The following is a 16,439-nucleotide window of genomic DNA, read 5'->3' as shown; positions in this document are numbered from 1 at the left end:
CTTCTAACCTGTTCTTGTGACGAGTTTTTTCGTTCTAGCTTTTCAACCTTTCATTTATATAGCTATCTTGTGGATTTTCTTATTTATAGCATCACATTAATCGGTACTGAGATGCATGATAATAGTCATTTTTTGTCTTATCCTTAATGTAACATTTATCGATTCAATATTGATTCGTGTGGCCACACCTAGTCACTAGCCTCTCTATGTGTATTCGAATAGACATTTTCTACCAAAATATATTTTAATTATGATTCACTAAATCCGTTTTGGACTCTTACCACATTCTTACGATTTTGTTTTTGAGAACTCATGAGAACTTTCCGGGTTACCTATCTTAGAATTGCTCTCGCATGAACTCGCTTAACTTCTGAGTTCCGATGGAACCCGAAGCCAATGAGCTCTCAAAAAACCTCGTGCGCTAGGTAGAGATGAGAATATACAGTACGAGTGATAAGTGAACAAACGACATATTTGTGAAATGTGAAATAGTCCATTTATTTTTTCTTTGCATATTTATCTTAATTTATTTTCTTGATCAAATTCAAATTCAAATTCAAAACTTTATAAGAAAATGTGAGAATTAGAGAGGGATAAGAACATGCAACAACCCACTTTTATCTTATGTGTCACCGCACCGTTTACATCTTACAATGTAACATATTGCCAAACCACACATTAATTAATTAATTAATTATATTAACTTCAGCATCGAAAGTGACATTTTCTCCGAACTCATACTTCTGTTTCTCTGGTAAGCATCTTTTTTACCGTCCCCACCTCGTCCTTCCGCCTGGCCCAAAACCCAAAACCTCAAAATTCCCGGATATCAACGACCAGTGAAGCTTTTTTTCTCAGTTCGACGACGTAGTTGCAACACTTGGAGAAGGTACTGCCACTTTCTTCCCCAATCTCTCTCAGTCCCTAGCTCAGCTTTGATTTTTTTGACTTGGGTTTTCAAAGCTCAAAACTTTTCCTTGGGTTTAATTGCAAATTAATTTTTAATCTCCATGTTTTATTTGGTATCAATAAAAATTTAAACTTTTAATTTGGTTTATCTATCTTCTGAGTTGCTGTTGTGTTGGAATTCAACAACAAAAAAAAAAAAAAAAAAAAAAAAAACAGAGAAAAATGAATAAATACGAAAGTGTGGTTGTTTAGGTGAGTGGAGTGATTTGCTTTTATTGACTCCATTTATGAATAAGTTAACTATTAGCCTTTTGTTAAATAAAAAAATTAAATATAATTTTTATGAAATTTTTTGGGTTTTACAATATTATTGTGAAATTACATATTCCATATTACAATTCTATGGCCTGCTGTATTCAGCTTTGTGCTTGTATGCTGGAAGCTTGAAATTTGGAGGTGAAAAATAAGGATGGAAAAGCTTGTGTTGCCTGGATTTTAATTTGTTTGGTGCTTCAGGTGTGTATATTTTTTGTGTCTCAGTTTTGAGTTGAGTCACTTGTATAAATCAATGTCGATATAATTATGCATTTTGGTTACTAGCATATATTGTGGCTTATATTTGCGTTGGCCTATTTATTTTGTTGTCTTTCTGATGACATTTTGCGATTATGCTTGTTCATTGTAGTTGTTTGTTGATTCTAAAACAGTCGATTTCAGTAATTAGGAATCGGGTTTGTCCGAAAATCGTAATTGGTGAATGGTTTTGTTTGTTGCTTGACTTGGCGCACCGGAGGCTAGTTGCGGCTAGCCTGTTCTGTATAAGGTATGACACACATAACTTATGAGGGACATTTGAATTTAAACCAAGCTATGAGAATTTTGAGAACTAGAGAAGTTGTTTATGACGGAATGTTGAGTTATACGATTAAACCTCAACTGTCTCTTATACTGGTGAATGTAGAGTCCAGTCCAAAGCACTTGCTCGTAACATTTTCTTTCTCGTTCATGTAATTATTTCTGGTATGAATTGCAAAGTGGTGATTCTTTTGAATCTCAGTTTGCAGTTGTACGTCCTAACAAGTGGTCTCAGAGTCGGTTTCCTAGAGTTTCAGATTACTTCTTATTCACCATTTGGTGGAGAAGTATAAAGATAGACAAAACCAAAGGCAGACTGAAAACTAAGTGGTGAGTCAAGCACACATTTGTATTGAGTGTCCTACCTCTGCTTGTCCAAAAAGCTGCAAAACTTAACTAGGAAAATAAATCAAATACGCATTCGTGAAAAAGGAGAGAAAGGGGTGGAGTTTCTCTTTGTTTTGGAAGAGTGGACCCAGCGGGAGTCCCACAAGCAGCTATTAGCGCCCTGTGGTAGAGCACGGCTCTAATAATTGCGTAGTCAAAAGAAGAAATCAACCCATGAAAATCAACTCATTATCCATGGTTTCCTTATAAAAGTTGCCTTACTCTTCGGTTTCCCATTCAGTTAGAATTTCTTATTGGGCTTAGTGTTACTTGCAAGTAATGCACAAGTACATACTATGTGGATTTTTCATTTATTATCCAGTATCTTTTGTAAACAGTTGTTTCCTTTTTGCTGAAGTTTACTATATCTTCAGAATCACGATCATGAAATTATGTGAATTTACAGATTGTGGTTAAGTTTTAGCTTCTATAGCTCAAGACTAATTATAGGTTGTGGTTAACGTTTTTGTTTCCGTTAATATTGTTTGATATGGTGAAATTTTAAGCTATTAGCAGCTGGCTTGTAGCTTGTGGAGGTTAGCTTAATTACTTCCTAAAGTTAACCATCCAGCTTAATAATTTTGAGGAGTCTGGAAGTATTGGTGCATATGAATATGATTTCAGTTTGAATCCAATAAATCATTGACATGTAAATTTAAATATCATGTTTCATATCAATTTTCTCATTTAAACTCACTTTAAAGCCTTCCTCTTGCTGTAGGGTGGGGAACATTTCGGGGAAGAGGACGAGAGTTTGGTAAAAGTGCCTGAAGATGAGCCAATCGGATCAAGGGAACACCCCTGATGGCTCGTCAAGTATCCCTATGAAGCGAAAACGCGGCCGTCCACGGAAATATCCCAAACCAGATCTGGAAGAGAATGCTCATGTGACAAACACTCCAAATCTGAACACGGGGGAAAATGCTGGTAATGGTGTTCCTTCTGCTCCTCCTGGGTTTTTAGGGAGGAATGGATACCAGCCCCATCGTCGAGCTCCCACTAATGGTGCAGCTGATGTCATGGTCGGAACAGTAGTTTCTGGTGTCATTGATGCAACATTTGATGGAGGATATCTACTTAGTGTTAGGGTTGGCAACTCTCCCACCACTTTGAGGGGTGTCATCTTCAAGCCTGGACGTTACGTTCCTGTTTCAGCGGAGAATGATGTGGCCCCAGATGTTCAAATGATTAGGCGAAATGTGATTCCAAATCCAGCTGAGATCTCTCATTTCCATGGTTCGAGCCCTCGTTCTAGAGATGCCATTCGATCTGTTAATCATGTAGCATCAAAACGTAAACATATGGTTCCAGTGGCACCCCAAACTGCTAACCCACTACTGTCCAGAGGCAACTTGTTGCCTGTTATACTGCAACCTCGAAATTTATCTGAAGGGGTACCACTCACTGGTTTACCAAATTCTGTTGCACCGGGTGCTCCTCCGACTAATGGGTCCATACGCACCAACTGGGTGCCACTCACCAATGAAGTCGCAAACCAATCTTCAGATCTGGCAACTTCAAAAGTTAAGCAGGTTCCTTCAGTTCCTCCATCAAATGGGTCGATATCTACCAACCAGATTCCGACAGTTGGAAATCAATCGTTGGTCTTCGAAGGTGGACGAAATGAGAATGGTACTTGTAATCAACCATCGACAGAGATGCTGAAGGCAGAAACCAAATCAACGAGACTCCCAAATATACCTTTTGAAAAATTGGTTACCGAGGTAGTTAAGAGGATTGATACACCCTCACAAGCCCCCGCACATTCAACTGAGGTAAACATTGAGGGTAGCAAGTCAACTGGCAGTGAGCTGGAGGACGATATGGATCAGCCTCTAGTAATCGAGCCTCTGCAAGCCATACAGCCTAAAGAACACTCTATGCCACATTCAAAACCGCCGGAGGACGATGGAAATGGAAAAATGTCTGAGCTGTTGCAGGTAAAAGGACTCGTCTATGACACATATCCTTATGCAATAGTACTTAACTTATTATCCGAACATATACACTGATTCTAAACATCTCAACAAGTTTCTTTCTTTTTTGTCTTCTTTTGGCTGTAAAATCAACAAGGTTTTGCAGGAAAGCATGAGGGAAAGCGAGTCAACCACAGATTCGAGAGTGAAGTCGGATGAACCAAGCCAAACTGCGCTCGGAGATGAAGAATCCGATCATTCAAGAAAACCTTCCGAGGCGTGAAGTGTTTGCTTTTATGGTTGCCACCTTGTATGGATACTGTGTACATGCTATGGTGATGGACACCATTGCACGATGTGGTAATCAGACCAGTGTGTGGAAAGATTGTGTTTTTAAACAAAGGATGTTGGATAATAAGTACATAGAAGGGTTGTTTTCTTAAATTAGGAGCTGTGGAAGATATGTTTTTACCCATTTTATAGTTTATTTAAGAGTGATAATTTGTTTTGTGGTGTTCCGTATGAGATATTCTCGGATTCTTTAACTGTTAGATCTTTGTTTTTGTGTTCCTAAACAAAGATTTAACGGTTAAAGAACTTGACGTGTCTCAATACTCTGGAGGCTAGAGAAAATTCCAGCTTCTAAAACACAAGGTAAAAATCCAGGCCAACCCGGCACGACCAATAATCCAGGACATGGTTGAAAGCTAAACAACTAACAAGGGGACAAGTGAACCTGGGATTTCTGAATAGGGAGTTTTAACGGAAAGCTTGTGGTACTGTTTATTTTAATGAAAAACTACATTTTTACACTAAAAAGTCAAACTTGGTACTATTCACTTTACACTTTATTGTGTCCTTAACATTCACTTTAACGAAAAACCTGATACTATTCACTTTAACAAAAAATCATATTCTGTTGTTCCTCTGTTTCCAATTGAAAGAATTCAGAACATTTGTTATGGAGGTTGGTCAAGTTTATATTATCCTTTGTCTGCTCTTACAATTTACATACTATGGAAAAGGATAGCTACTTAGTAGTATTTAGTTTTCTTTTCTTTTTTTTTCTTTTCCTTTTAACAAACGATACGATATTTACAGATGTATTTTTTCAATCAGTTGTTGATCCACATAACAATCCACAATGAGTCATAATTTTGTATTGACTCACTTTTCTTTGCATCCATGTGAGTCAAAACTGAAACCTCTAATTAGGTAAAGACCGATTGTTGTTAGACCAATTGACCATGTGCAATTATATGGTGGTACTGTACAGAAGTGAGCAATTATGAGACAAAGAATTAGATTCGTTAAATTGTGGAACTCGTATTTTCAACTGGTTTACAATTTCCATTACCAGGACCAATTAGATATGCAACAAAGTCCAACATGCTTACCAGTTTTTTGGCCAATCAACATGATATATAACGCAATTGAACTTGATTGTCCAACTTTTTTTACCATTTTTTGAAACTTTTTTGGGTATACGGATTAACTCTGTGACTAGTGACCGATTTCTCCATCCTGCTTGGCAATCCAACTCAGACAAACAAATTCACCTTCAAAAATTGGTGCCCTTTTGTTCCATGAGCCTAACCTAATTCTAACCAATAAACTAACCCTCAGATTATGGTACCCTGGTTTGTATAACATATATATACACATCTGAAAAATGGGAAAAAATGAAGCAGATTTGACAAAAACAACATTGCATGCATTTATATATAAAAAACGGAAAAAAAATTCCAAGAGAGCTATGGATTACTTACAAATTAAATGTTGTATATGAAGTATGACATCAGGAATCGTAGTGTAAATCGATAATACTGTTCAAATGTAAATCTACAAATTACAACAACATAATTAAAGAACTGCAGCAGGTTGATCCATATTGTTCCAAAGGTCGTCCAAGTCTATCATGATGTCATCACCATCACAATCATAAAATTGGGTGTAGTCAAAGTTATGATTCTGATCAAGATTGGATGGACTAGCTGGTGAAGAAGCCGCGGTGGGATCGGCTACAAATTAGTCTGGCTGGTGGTCTTGTGTAACAAAATAGTGTGCCTGATCAGCGAAACCAGTCGTACCAGTCTGCGGCGGATCATATTGAGAGGAATCAGTACCACTACTTGGGTCTTGGGGACTGGACTAGTAATATTGTGGCATGTTCGTCGAAGCATTATTCACAAAACCATTGTGCTGAAGGTAGTCTTCTTGTCTAGCCATGCGTAGTGAAGATGCCATAGTTGGGTCCGCAATAGAATTTGGTTGGGAAAGAGTCGAAAGACATGCTGCTTCTGCAATGAAATCATATGGCCTCGCCATAGCCGTCATTGGTGTCATTGGTTCTTGTGTATCATGGTAGTGTTGTGGCAAGTGCATTTGTTGCTCTTGATTGTCTGGCATAGCTAGTGATGAAGAAGCCACAGTTCGTTCTTGTGAAACAAAGTAGCGTTGCTGCTCAGTGAGCCCAGTCGGCAAGTTTGTAACGTTCGCATGATCGATAGTAGTAGTTGTCTGCTCCTGCTGCAGTGGAATGTCATATTGATTAATAACCTCATAGTACTGTGCTGGCTCATGATAGGAGTACTTTGGCTGATCCACATTAGTCACAGCAATACTACTACTAGTACTGGTTGCATTAATATTAGTCTGCTGCTGCTGCTGATTGTAGTGATCAATATTAACCTCAGAAGACATGGGAGCCACATAAGATTCATCAATATTCTCTGATAGCCTTTGAATCTTGTTTCTCTTGGATTGAACCACTCGAGTAGCCTCCTCGCGATTATGATCCCGATCATCCGCCTTTCTCTTTCTGTCATAGTTCTTTCGAATCCGGCAGATTACATATTCATCATTATTCTGACGACTAGTTGAACTTGATTTAATGTGCCTGACCAGTTTAGGGTCAAGGCTAAACTCGTGCATAATCCAGCAACCGCTTTCTTGACGAAATTTAGCATTCCTGTATAATTGAAACCTTTTCAAGAAACCTATCGTCTTCCCAGTCTTAGGATCTTCGACTTTGGTCCCTGAGTTCTCGCCTTTCCATGTCCCAGACCCTATCGTGCGAGCTATGCAGGAGCCCGTACCCTTGGCGCTGGCCGGCTTCAGCTTGGTGAAGAAATAAAGGTCTTCATCCTTTTCTAAATTTTGTCCGCCATTGTTATTCCATATATCTCTCGCCTCCATGCTACCGTAAAGATCGATCTCAGGAATAGCATGCTCATCCCTAAACGGTGCACCACGAACCTGGCTATACAGATAATCTTCCACCAACTCTTCGTCTCTTGGATGAAACTTGTAACCCACGGGAAAGTTATTAGAAGGTGCCATGCATAAGGTAGGTATATATAACTAGGTTTTCCTTGGACGTTCTTGACAAGATGATCTCGGGAGGGCTGCTGAGAGAGATGGCACGTACATAGTAGGGTTTAATATATTATGGAGGAGAAGAAAGTTTGGAAAAAGTTAATTTTCTTTTTTTTGAATTCATAAATACATAAATTTAAATCGTCATGTGAAACAAAAATTTGAAATTTGGACAAAATCAATTTTCTTTTTTAGATTTATAAACACATAAATTTAAAATTACTGTGTTGAGCAAAAACTTTAAGACCTGTTTGGTAGTCTACTTGAATCTAACTTTTTAAACTCAAAAATAATTTTCAAGTTTTAGGTCTTAAAAACTTGTTTGGTATAATTATTTTAAAAAACTGAACTAAAAAAATATAGTATATTCTTAAAAAAACAAAAAGTGAGCTTTTAGAATTTTTAAACTTAAACTCATTCATTTCTTTTCTTTCCCTCCTCCTTTCTCACTCCAAATCTCTCTCTCTCTTTTCTTCTTTTTCTCTCCTCGTTCTCTTTTTTTTTTTTTTTTTTTTTTTTTTAACCTTTTTCGTCTCTCCTCTAATCCGCTCTCTTCATTCTCTCGGTTCTTCCTCACTCCTCTTCCTATCTATCTCCTCCAATCCTCTCTCCTCTTTCTCCCTCTCTTGCAACCCTCTTTTTGGATCTCTTTGTCCAGTTCAAGTCATAAGATTTAAAATTTTTAAATCGTATACCAATCAAGTTTTTAAGTATTAAAGAAAATTGTTTTCAAGAAATGTTCTTAAAAAATGTTTGTGAAATGATAAAAAATTTCGAATAAGATACCAAATGAGTTTTTAGAAATTTAGGACGATGAGGGTTTTTGGGCGAATCCGCAAGCTTCCGGGCCTTGTTGAGGCCCTCCCGGTCAAATGAAGCAGGATTCTTTGACATGTGTGATCGCATTCCCTCGACCACTTCCTTCCTCCTCACCACGTCTCCCTCCCTGCCTTCTCTAACAAACCCTCCGCGACCCCCTCTTCAACTCCACGTACGTACACACCACACCAACGTCGCGCAGTCCATATTTTTTTGATCATCGTAAAAGATACAGAATAAAAACATGCATCAGCAGAGGGATGTGAAATTTCAAAATCAAACGAACAAATACAAACATTCGTTGTTTGAATAATTTACAAATCACTCTATTGTCCAACATTGTTCAAATGGAAGCAAAAACCACGAACCCCCCTCCCTTTTCGTGCAAGAAAAGTTCACTAAATTTCGAAAAAAAAAAAACAATGTAAGCTTCACTCCCTTTAGCAAACCCTTTTGCAAAAGTTCTCTCAACTTTAAGGTATAGAAAATAACACAATGAATGAATGCAGGTTGAAAGAATTTAAGGCCAAAATTTTCAAAATCTATAATATAAATATGGGAAAAAGGACCCTGGCGGAGGTGATCAGTCGAAGAAACATTTTCACCAAAATATGGGGTTGGGGCAAACGAGATCATTAGATCCTGGGACTTCAATGAGACGATTAGAAGGGAAGGGAGGTCGCAAAAATGGGATGCGACTTGGCATTGGGGAAAGGCTGCTGTCCTGTAGCCATGAACGGTGGAGGAACACAGAGCTGAAAAGCTTGGTTTGGTGCAGTTCCTGCATTAAAACCGAGAAACGAATCCATGATCATGACAGTTAAAGAATTCGCAAAACAAAAAACTATAATTTTATTACTCAGTTTTCCTATTCTAAGAATTTAGATACTTGGGTTTTCCTTTCATTACGTTTGGAGCATAAGGAAAACAACCAATAATTTAGTCAAATGGTCATCACGATGATTCTTTACTTCATCAAATTTTTGTTTCCTTCCTAGTTCAATGAAGATTCATTGTGAACGTAATAACTAGCTCATACCTTGGTGCTTGGGAAACTGGACCTGATGTGGAGTCAACATAGGACGAGCAGACAGCGGTGAGATAGCCGTTGCACCCTGCACCAAATCCTTCAATAAAAAAGGAAGGCAGATTAAACAATTGTAAATAAAAGATACAAAACCATCATTAATTGTTGCTAGTCATATTTTGTTGTCTTTCACTATCATTGTTATTTCATTTCAAAGAATGTTGGGACTCATACCACTAGAATGTATCAACAACCAACAGGTATGTCTTAGTCAAATACAACTCAATGCCAGTCCTAAAAAGCATGGACTTACCACTCCAAATTTGATTAACTAAAGAAATCATATCAAAAGACAGCTTTAATCGTAGGAGTTTTCGTATGCCATAGTATCTTACTTGAGAAACTGGATGCACGTATACAAGCTGCCCGAATCGTCCAACCATAACCTGAGGGTTAGTGAATCAGAAAAAGGGAGTAAAAAAATGTAACTGCTCAAAAGAAGTTGACATATAGATGGTAATAATATCCTTCAATTACTTACAGCTTGAGAATTGGGATGAACATAGGGGGGTGCAGCCTGAACAGGATACTGACCAGCATACCTAAGCGTCTGTGCCCTGCTCCCCACGTGTCCAACAGTCTATAATCAGAAAAACAACCTAAGATTAATCCTAACTAGTGCCACAACACATCTGTCCTATATTATGTATTCTATATTTCTATACTATTTATTTTAACAAGACATGTACCGTGCTTTAAACCTTTGTTATTTTAACAAAACACAAACATACATCTATGCATAGACTCATCAATCTCCTACTCACCAACAAGCATCAAATCCATGCTCACCAACCGTTGGATCAAACAACTGCTGATATTCAAAACAATATTGTGTACTTATCCTTTCAAAATAAATATCAACTTGATCAAACAATTGGTGAGCGGATTTTCGTTTCCACTACTCAGTAAACTGGAGAACACACACACTTATATTGGTGGTGAGCTTCAAGTGAGTGAAGCTGAGCCTTTATATATGTATGCACATATGAACACACGGTAACCTTGCCAATTGCAACTACTTACAAGTAAAGCTTACATTAGTATCATATAATAACCATATGAATTCGATAATGACTACAATACATACAGGTTGAGAAAATTGAGAGCCACTGCCACCATTTCCATTTGTGAAATTATTAATGGGGACCACCTTAACAGGTAGAGAGGTACGAGATGCAAAAGGATTTGATCCAACTCCTGGCTGAGCAGCAGCAACAGGTACCATGGGGGAGTTGTTTGGTACATAACCCATGCTTCCCACTGTTGGCAATGGGGGAGGGGTTGATGTCGTGGCCTTCGTAAACGATGGTGAGAATGTTTTTGCTCCTGGGTTGAGCTTAAATTCCTAAGAAAGAATGCCAAATAATATTAATCTTATCGACTTGGTTATGTAAATAGCATACACATCATGAATTTCTAAAAACTTATTTACGTCACCCCATATATTAACTAGAGTAGTTGGACTTGGGATCGCCAGGCATTAAGGTTTCCATAGTATTAGGCCACAAAAACCATAATCTATGATAACACAACTACCAACAGAATTAACACAAGGTTCTTAGTGGCCCAACGTGTGGTGCATAAATTAGAAGCATGAACAGATGGTCAACCATTCTAAGTTAAGAATATGAAACAATTTCGTCCCAAACCTTATATACTGAACCAACATGAAATCAATTGATAATTCAAGTTGAATTGAACATGGTTCATCCAGTGGTAGTTTTACCTTGGTACTTCTAGTAAATTCTGAACCTTGAGGAGGGACCATTTCAGTTGATGTTGCCACCAGATGGCGATATGAAACATCCACGGCCGGATTCAACGAAGTTGAGACACTTGAAGAAACAACACCAGATGAAATGTCTGCTGAAGTTGTCCTTTCACAACATTGATTTTCTGTATTAACAATTACAGTAGCAGGATCATGAGATACTCCGTGAGGTAATAACTTGGATGGGATCTTTGTATCATGAACTTTATCAGCCTGCATAAAAAATTTGCACTATTATCATATAACATGATTACAATGTGAGAACAATCTTGGCAGAGGTTATCTTTACATACACTTTCTTCCCTATAAAACTCTAGTTTCTGTTTGAAATCATCCTGTTTCACTGAGGACCCATCATCTTCAACCTGTCTGCCAAAAAATTGACCGGAGCCTGATGATTAAAAGAAAATAATAGCAGACAGTACGCAAAAGTAATTATTGTATGAGAATATGGTAGTGTTGAGCACAGATAGCAATTAATGTATAATAGTATGATGGTGTTGGACACAGAGAGCAACCATGCCGGCAACCATGTTTCTGTGTCACAGATATAGAAGATTATCCAAATGGGATCTGTATAGCTAAACTCCATGCCATAACAGCTGGTAGAGTTTTATCAGCACGTGAGCACTCCTGATACCAGTGTCAAGGCAGAGAGCTTTAGCACCCAAAGTGTCACTCCCCAAGTATGAAATAATATTAACAGAAATAAGAATAGAACCCATACCTCCCATTAACTGGGGCGCTAGGGGCTTCTTTAATCTGCATTGGAAAAAAAATAAAGTTGTAATAAAAACCTGAAAATGCTTTATACAACTTGCGTCCATAAAAAACACATACTCGGCATCATGGACCTATATAAGATATTCTAATGCCATTCAACTCATGTACTTAGAGATTCTTTTTAAATGTGATACATTTTAACTCATGTTAGAATAGAAAAATATTTGTTGGTCCATCCTAACAATTTAAGTGTTTGAAAATAGTGGTAAAGCAAGCACACTGTTCATTATATACAGTCGTTGGTATGATTTGGTTGGTCTAATCAGCACAATGCCCATCATTGTGGAATTTTAAGTCACCCTACACAGTGCACAGAGAGCAAGCACCGCATGCAACTTAAGGTGAATTTGGGAGTAGCTCAAAGAGTACATGGATTATTATTTGGAAAACTTTTTCTAGTAGTCTCCAACATTAAGAATATCTTTAAGTTGCAATGAGAAAGTGTGTGAAGTTAGGAACATTATACTTGCAAACGACAAGGGCCCCCAACAGAAAAAAGTGTTAAGAAGGCGTGATCAGGGTTCAAATCCCTGCAATCACAACCTTCCAATCTGTGTTGAATTCTACCAGTGTGTTAAGAACCAAGGATTCTCTAGTGGTGAAGAAAAATTCAAACATGATTGGGAGAGCTAAAATATTAAAATAAAAAATTGGTCAATTGCTCACCATTTTTAACTTTTTACACAGAAATTGATTATATCCACTAACTATCACATCCCAACCCGGGCCCCCACCACATCCTGGGCTCGACTCTACCGTAGCACGATATTATCCGTTTTGGGTCCCGACCACGCCCTCACGGTTTTGTTTCTGGGAACTCACACAAGAACTTCCCAGTGGGTCACCCATCATGGGATTGCTCTCACACGAACTCGCTTAACTTCGGAGTTCCTAAGGAACCCAAAGCCAATGAGCTCCCAAAAGGCCTTGTGCTAAGTAGAGATGGGAATATACATATAAGGCTTACAGGATCTTCACCCTTAGGCGATGTGGGATCTTACAATCCACCCCCCTTAGGGGCCTAACGTCCTTATCGGCACACTTTTGGCCAGGGATTGGCTTTGATACCAAATTGTCACATCCCGGGCTCGACTCCACCGTAGCATGATATTGTCCGCTTTGGGCCCCAACCACGCCCTCACGGTTTTGTTTATGGGAACTCACACAAGAACTTCCCAGTGGGTAACCCATCATAGGATTGCTCTCATGTGAACTCGCTTAACTTTGGAGTTCCTACGGAACCCGAAGCCAGTGAGCTCCCAAAAGGCCTCGTGCTAGGTAGAGATGGGAATATACATATAAGGCTTCCAGGATCCTCACCCTTGGGCGATGTGGGATCTTACACTAACTATTTATTATATTGATTGCTTCTTCAAATAAGTTTCTAAAAACAAAGAATCTGGTGCAGTGATAGCCATAAGGGGGTGCTAAAATTCTTATGAGGGAAGCAGAAAGTAAATCATTTAATTTTATGCCAACCAGTTTTTAAACTCTACAGTTTAGCTTTTCTTTTTATCCTCATTGATGTTTACAAGATTTTGCCAGTTTTATTAAAGCTATAAATCACTAGGAGAAAAAGAAAAGGGCTTTTGCAGGAAGGCTCACTGAAATGGTGAATAAGCATTCTGCTTTCATTTTTATGACGTGTCAACTGCCACAGATCAATTGAATTCATTTTATGCAACGTTGTTGCATTTTTAGGTGTTCTTGATTGAATTTCATATCCAATTTCCATTTTAGTTTTTCCTTTCAAAGTGGCTTTTCTGCATATAATTAGAGTGCTAAAGTTGGCCACGTTTTTGCTCCCTTCAATAGATTATAGGATTTTTCCTTATTTTCTATAAAATGAAAAACAAGCTCGTAAAAGATATGGAATGGTAATATATGACTTAAGAAATAAACTAAGCTTATAAAGTATATAGATAGAACTATGCATATAGAAAATATTTACCTCTGATAAGTTTATCCCGTCAATATTTCCATTTTTAACTTCCAGGGCGTTTACCGCATGTTTCAGTGGAAATTTCCTCCCTTCATGCTCCTTTACAGCTTTCTTTGGGGCAACACCATGAGCAAGGCCATTTCCATTTTGCATTAGGCCCCTGCTTACATGGGTAATTATGAATACATAACTTTACACAAAATTGAATTTACAATAATAACTGAGGTACATATTTATATAACGGTATCCGTTCCAGCAGGTAAAACAAGCAATAGCACAAGCTATCTGCCAGTACAATCAGTTGCTATGCTGAAAAACTCTTGATATTTTCAGTTGAAACGAACTAACAAAAAACTTCTTTGATCCCCAAAACTTAGTGTCACAACTTAGTGCAGATAATTGTACATACAAGTTCAACACTCAGAAAATACCTAAAACTGTCCATTTTCTTCTTATTTGTGGCAGAATCAATTGGCTTCTTTACATCATTCTTTGAGCACACATCAGAAGAAACAGTATCCATAACAGCTTCAGTTTCGTCACCAGCTATATTTCCAGTAACACCATCAGCTGGAAGCAAAACTCCCTGAACGATGTACAAAGAGCCACATTTAACTAAGACAGATTGCTTAAGTTGATTCTGAAAAAAGAAAAAAAAAGAAAAGAAAAAAAAAGAGGAATGAAATGAATTACATACCATAGCAACAACTTGGACAAGGTCACTGGAGCGAATCACAAGAGTCTCGATCAGTGCCCCATTTCCTACATTAGCATCACTCTTCCCCTTTTTGGTCATCCTTGCTTTCTTCAAAACAATACCTAAACAAGACAAAAACTGACTCAATAAATCTCGCTCAGAATCATGCGCCTTGAGTGCTTGTGTGTGAGAGAGAAGGATCATTGTAAGTTTATAACACACCAACCGTGTGTATTCAGAATTAAACTGCCGGATAATCTAATTAAAGAGCACGAACGCGACATACTCAGCGGTTAGACAAAAGGATCCAGTCTTTCCAAATCCAATATAACAACTAAATCTCACAGCCAAAATTCCAATTTTTCTATCCGCCTGCGCATTCTCTATAATTCACCCTTGCTCCATGAAAATCAGAAGCGATCATGAACAAAACCCGCTATAAACCCGAGAAACCCAATAAAACAACCCAGATCAAATACCATCTTATCCTTTCCATCCCAAACACAACAGGATCACAATAACCACTCAAGAAAACGAAAACCCAGATACAATTCCTCACAATAACAAAAACCCAGAAACAGTTGAGCTTAATATTGAAAATCCCGAAACAGTTATAAAAAATTCACCATTTTCAAAAACGCATTGAAAGGAAAACAAAAACTCAATAGAAAAGAAACGCACCGTACTCAGTCTCCACAGAGGCAGTGTAGAAGATTCCAGAATACACAGAACCGTCCTTGACGTGGACATCAACTGGGAGGCCAATGATGCACATGGTGGCAAAGAGCAAGGCCTCGCTCAGCGAAGAAGAAGAGGACGAAGAGACAGTCTCGTCGTCTGTGAAGTCTCTGTTTCTGCAACCCATTTTTCTATTTTCTCTGTCTTTTTCCGATCCAACCCAGGAAGTTTTGGCCTTCTCCGTGTCTGGTTGCAGTCAGATTTTGGAGGTTCGATAAAGAGGGGAAGGGGAAGAGATCTGATGAAGCTGCCGCCAGGGAATTCGAAATAGGAAAATCGCTTTCTTGTGCGCTATGTCTCTGTTTTGTAATGATACCAAATATTTAAGAAAGGGAATTATTAGTCACACTTACAAAATTTCATTTTACATTCTAAATTTTCTATATTTGGAAATAAAAATACACTTATGAGTAGGGTAAAATGAGATTTTTGAAGTGTCAATAACACTACTCTTTAAGAAATTCCCTTCTTTTTCTTTTTTATCCCTCACTATCTATGCTCCCAAGTTTTATGTTTTTTTTTTTTCAAATGTTTATTTTTTTTTTTTAATTCTTTTTGGTGTTTCTCTTAATCTTTAATTTAAATTATATATTAATAAAACTCTCTTTATCAATTAAGAGAAGGTGAAAATATATTTTTATCTTCTATTATAAAAAAATAATTAAAGACAGTAGCATAATTTCACAAAATAAAATTGTGTTTTATTTTTTGTTTTAAATCATCACTTATAAGTGATTTTATTATCTCTAATTTAAAAATAAAAAAATAAAAAACAAACTTATCCACCTCTCTCCCCACTCTTAGACCTTCTTCAACCGAAGGGTCCAGAGAGATAGATGGTCGAAAATAGTTCAAAAACCATCTTCAACCAAGGATTAGGCCAGATGACTCGTGAGCTCTACGGAATCTGAAAGGCCAAAGGGCAATCGACTTTAGTGATGAATTCCAACATAATCTTTGTAACGAAAAGCTGAGATGGTTGTTTACCAAAAAAAAAAAAAAAAAAAAAAAAAAAAGCTGAGATGGCTTGGAAAGAATCACACCCAACCAAAATTAGATAAAAACCTAAGATTCGGTCGCTAAAATCATACATCTTTTTATTTTTTATTGCTAAAATCACAGATCTAAATTCACGTAATATGTAAAACTCATATCCT

The 16,439-nt window shown here is 37.6% G+C and overlaps 2 protein-coding genes across 5 annotated transcripts; one reads left to right on the top strand and one right to left on the bottom strand.

The window, feature by feature from the left end:
* Positions 1–650: 650 nt before the first annotated feature.
* LOC137715607 (protein METABOLIC NETWORK MODULATOR 1) lies at positions 651–4,568 on the top strand. Of its 4 annotated transcripts, none has more exons than XM_068454950.2 (4): positions 651–889; positions 1,330–1,425; positions 2,873–4,091; positions 4,234–4,568. In XM_068454950.2, exons 3-4 carry the CDS (start codon positions 2,925–2,927, stop codon positions 4,348–4,350), a joined length of 1,284 nt encoding a protein of 427 aa, XP_068311051.2. In that variant the 5' UTR covers positions 651–889; positions 1,330–1,425; positions 2,873–2,924; the 3' UTR covers positions 4,351–4,568. The 4 variants fall into 4 exon arrangements, with proteins under 4 accessions (XP_068311051.2, XP_068311049.2, XP_068311050.2 ...); XM_068454948.2 differs by having other exon boundaries at positions 4,225–4,568; XM_068454949.2 differs by lacking the exon at positions 1,330–1,425 and having other exon boundaries at positions 4,225–4,568.
* A 3,933-nt stretch (positions 4,569–8,501) lies between these two features.
* On the bottom strand, positions 8,502–15,635 carry LOC137715796 (uncharacterized). Its single transcript, XM_068455144.2, has 12 exons — positions 15,226–15,635; positions 14,545–14,666; positions 14,279–14,433; positions 13,857–14,007; positions 11,850–11,884; positions 11,416–11,491; positions 11,078–11,335; positions 10,439–10,696; positions 9,833–9,931; positions 9,687–9,737; positions 9,304–9,391; positions 8,502–9,045 (listed from the first exon to the last, which is right to left on the bottom strand). The coding sequence occupies exons 1-12, from the start codon at positions 15,407–15,409 to the stop codon at positions 8,927–8,929; spliced, it is 1,596 nt and encodes a 531-aa protein (XP_068311245.2). The 5' UTR covers positions 15,410–15,635; the 3' UTR covers positions 8,502–8,926.
* Positions 15,636–16,439: the final 804 nt, after the last annotated feature.

Source organism: Pyrus communis, chromosome 3 (genome assembly GCF_041283825.1).
Source record: "Pyrus communis isolate YQ-2024b chromosome 3, ASM4128382v1, whole genome shotgun sequence".
In the NCBI taxonomy this organism is placed as follows: domain Eukaryota; kingdom Viridiplantae; phylum Streptophyta; class Magnoliopsida; order Rosales; family Rosaceae; genus Pyrus; species Pyrus communis.
Note: the sequence above shows the minus strand (reverse complement) of the source record. Positions and strands in the feature narration are given on the sequence as shown.

Excerpts from the sequence above, each read along its gene's own strand:
- LOC137715607 (XM_068454949.2), top strand. The coding sequence starts at position 2,925 with ATGAGCCAATCGGATCAAGGGAACACCCCTGATGGCTCGTCAAGTATC. Across the intron at positions 4,092-4,224 it reads AAATGTCTGAGCTGTTGCAG|GTTTTGCAGGAAAGCATGAG; the intron begins GTAAAAGGACTC and ends AAAATCAACAAG.
- LOC137715796 (XM_068455144.2), bottom strand. The coding sequence starts at position 15,409 with ATGGGTTGCAGAAACAGAGACTTCACAGACGACGAGACTGTCTCTTCG. Across the intron at positions 14,008-14,278 it reads AAGAAAATGGACAGTTTTAG|GGGCCTAATGCAAAATGGAA; the intron begins GTATTTTCTGAG and ends CCATGTAAGCAG. Across the intron at positions 10,697-11,077 it reads AATTTACTAGAAGTACCAAG|GAATTTAAGCTCAACCCAGG; the intron begins GTAAAACTACCA and ends ATTCTTTCTTAG.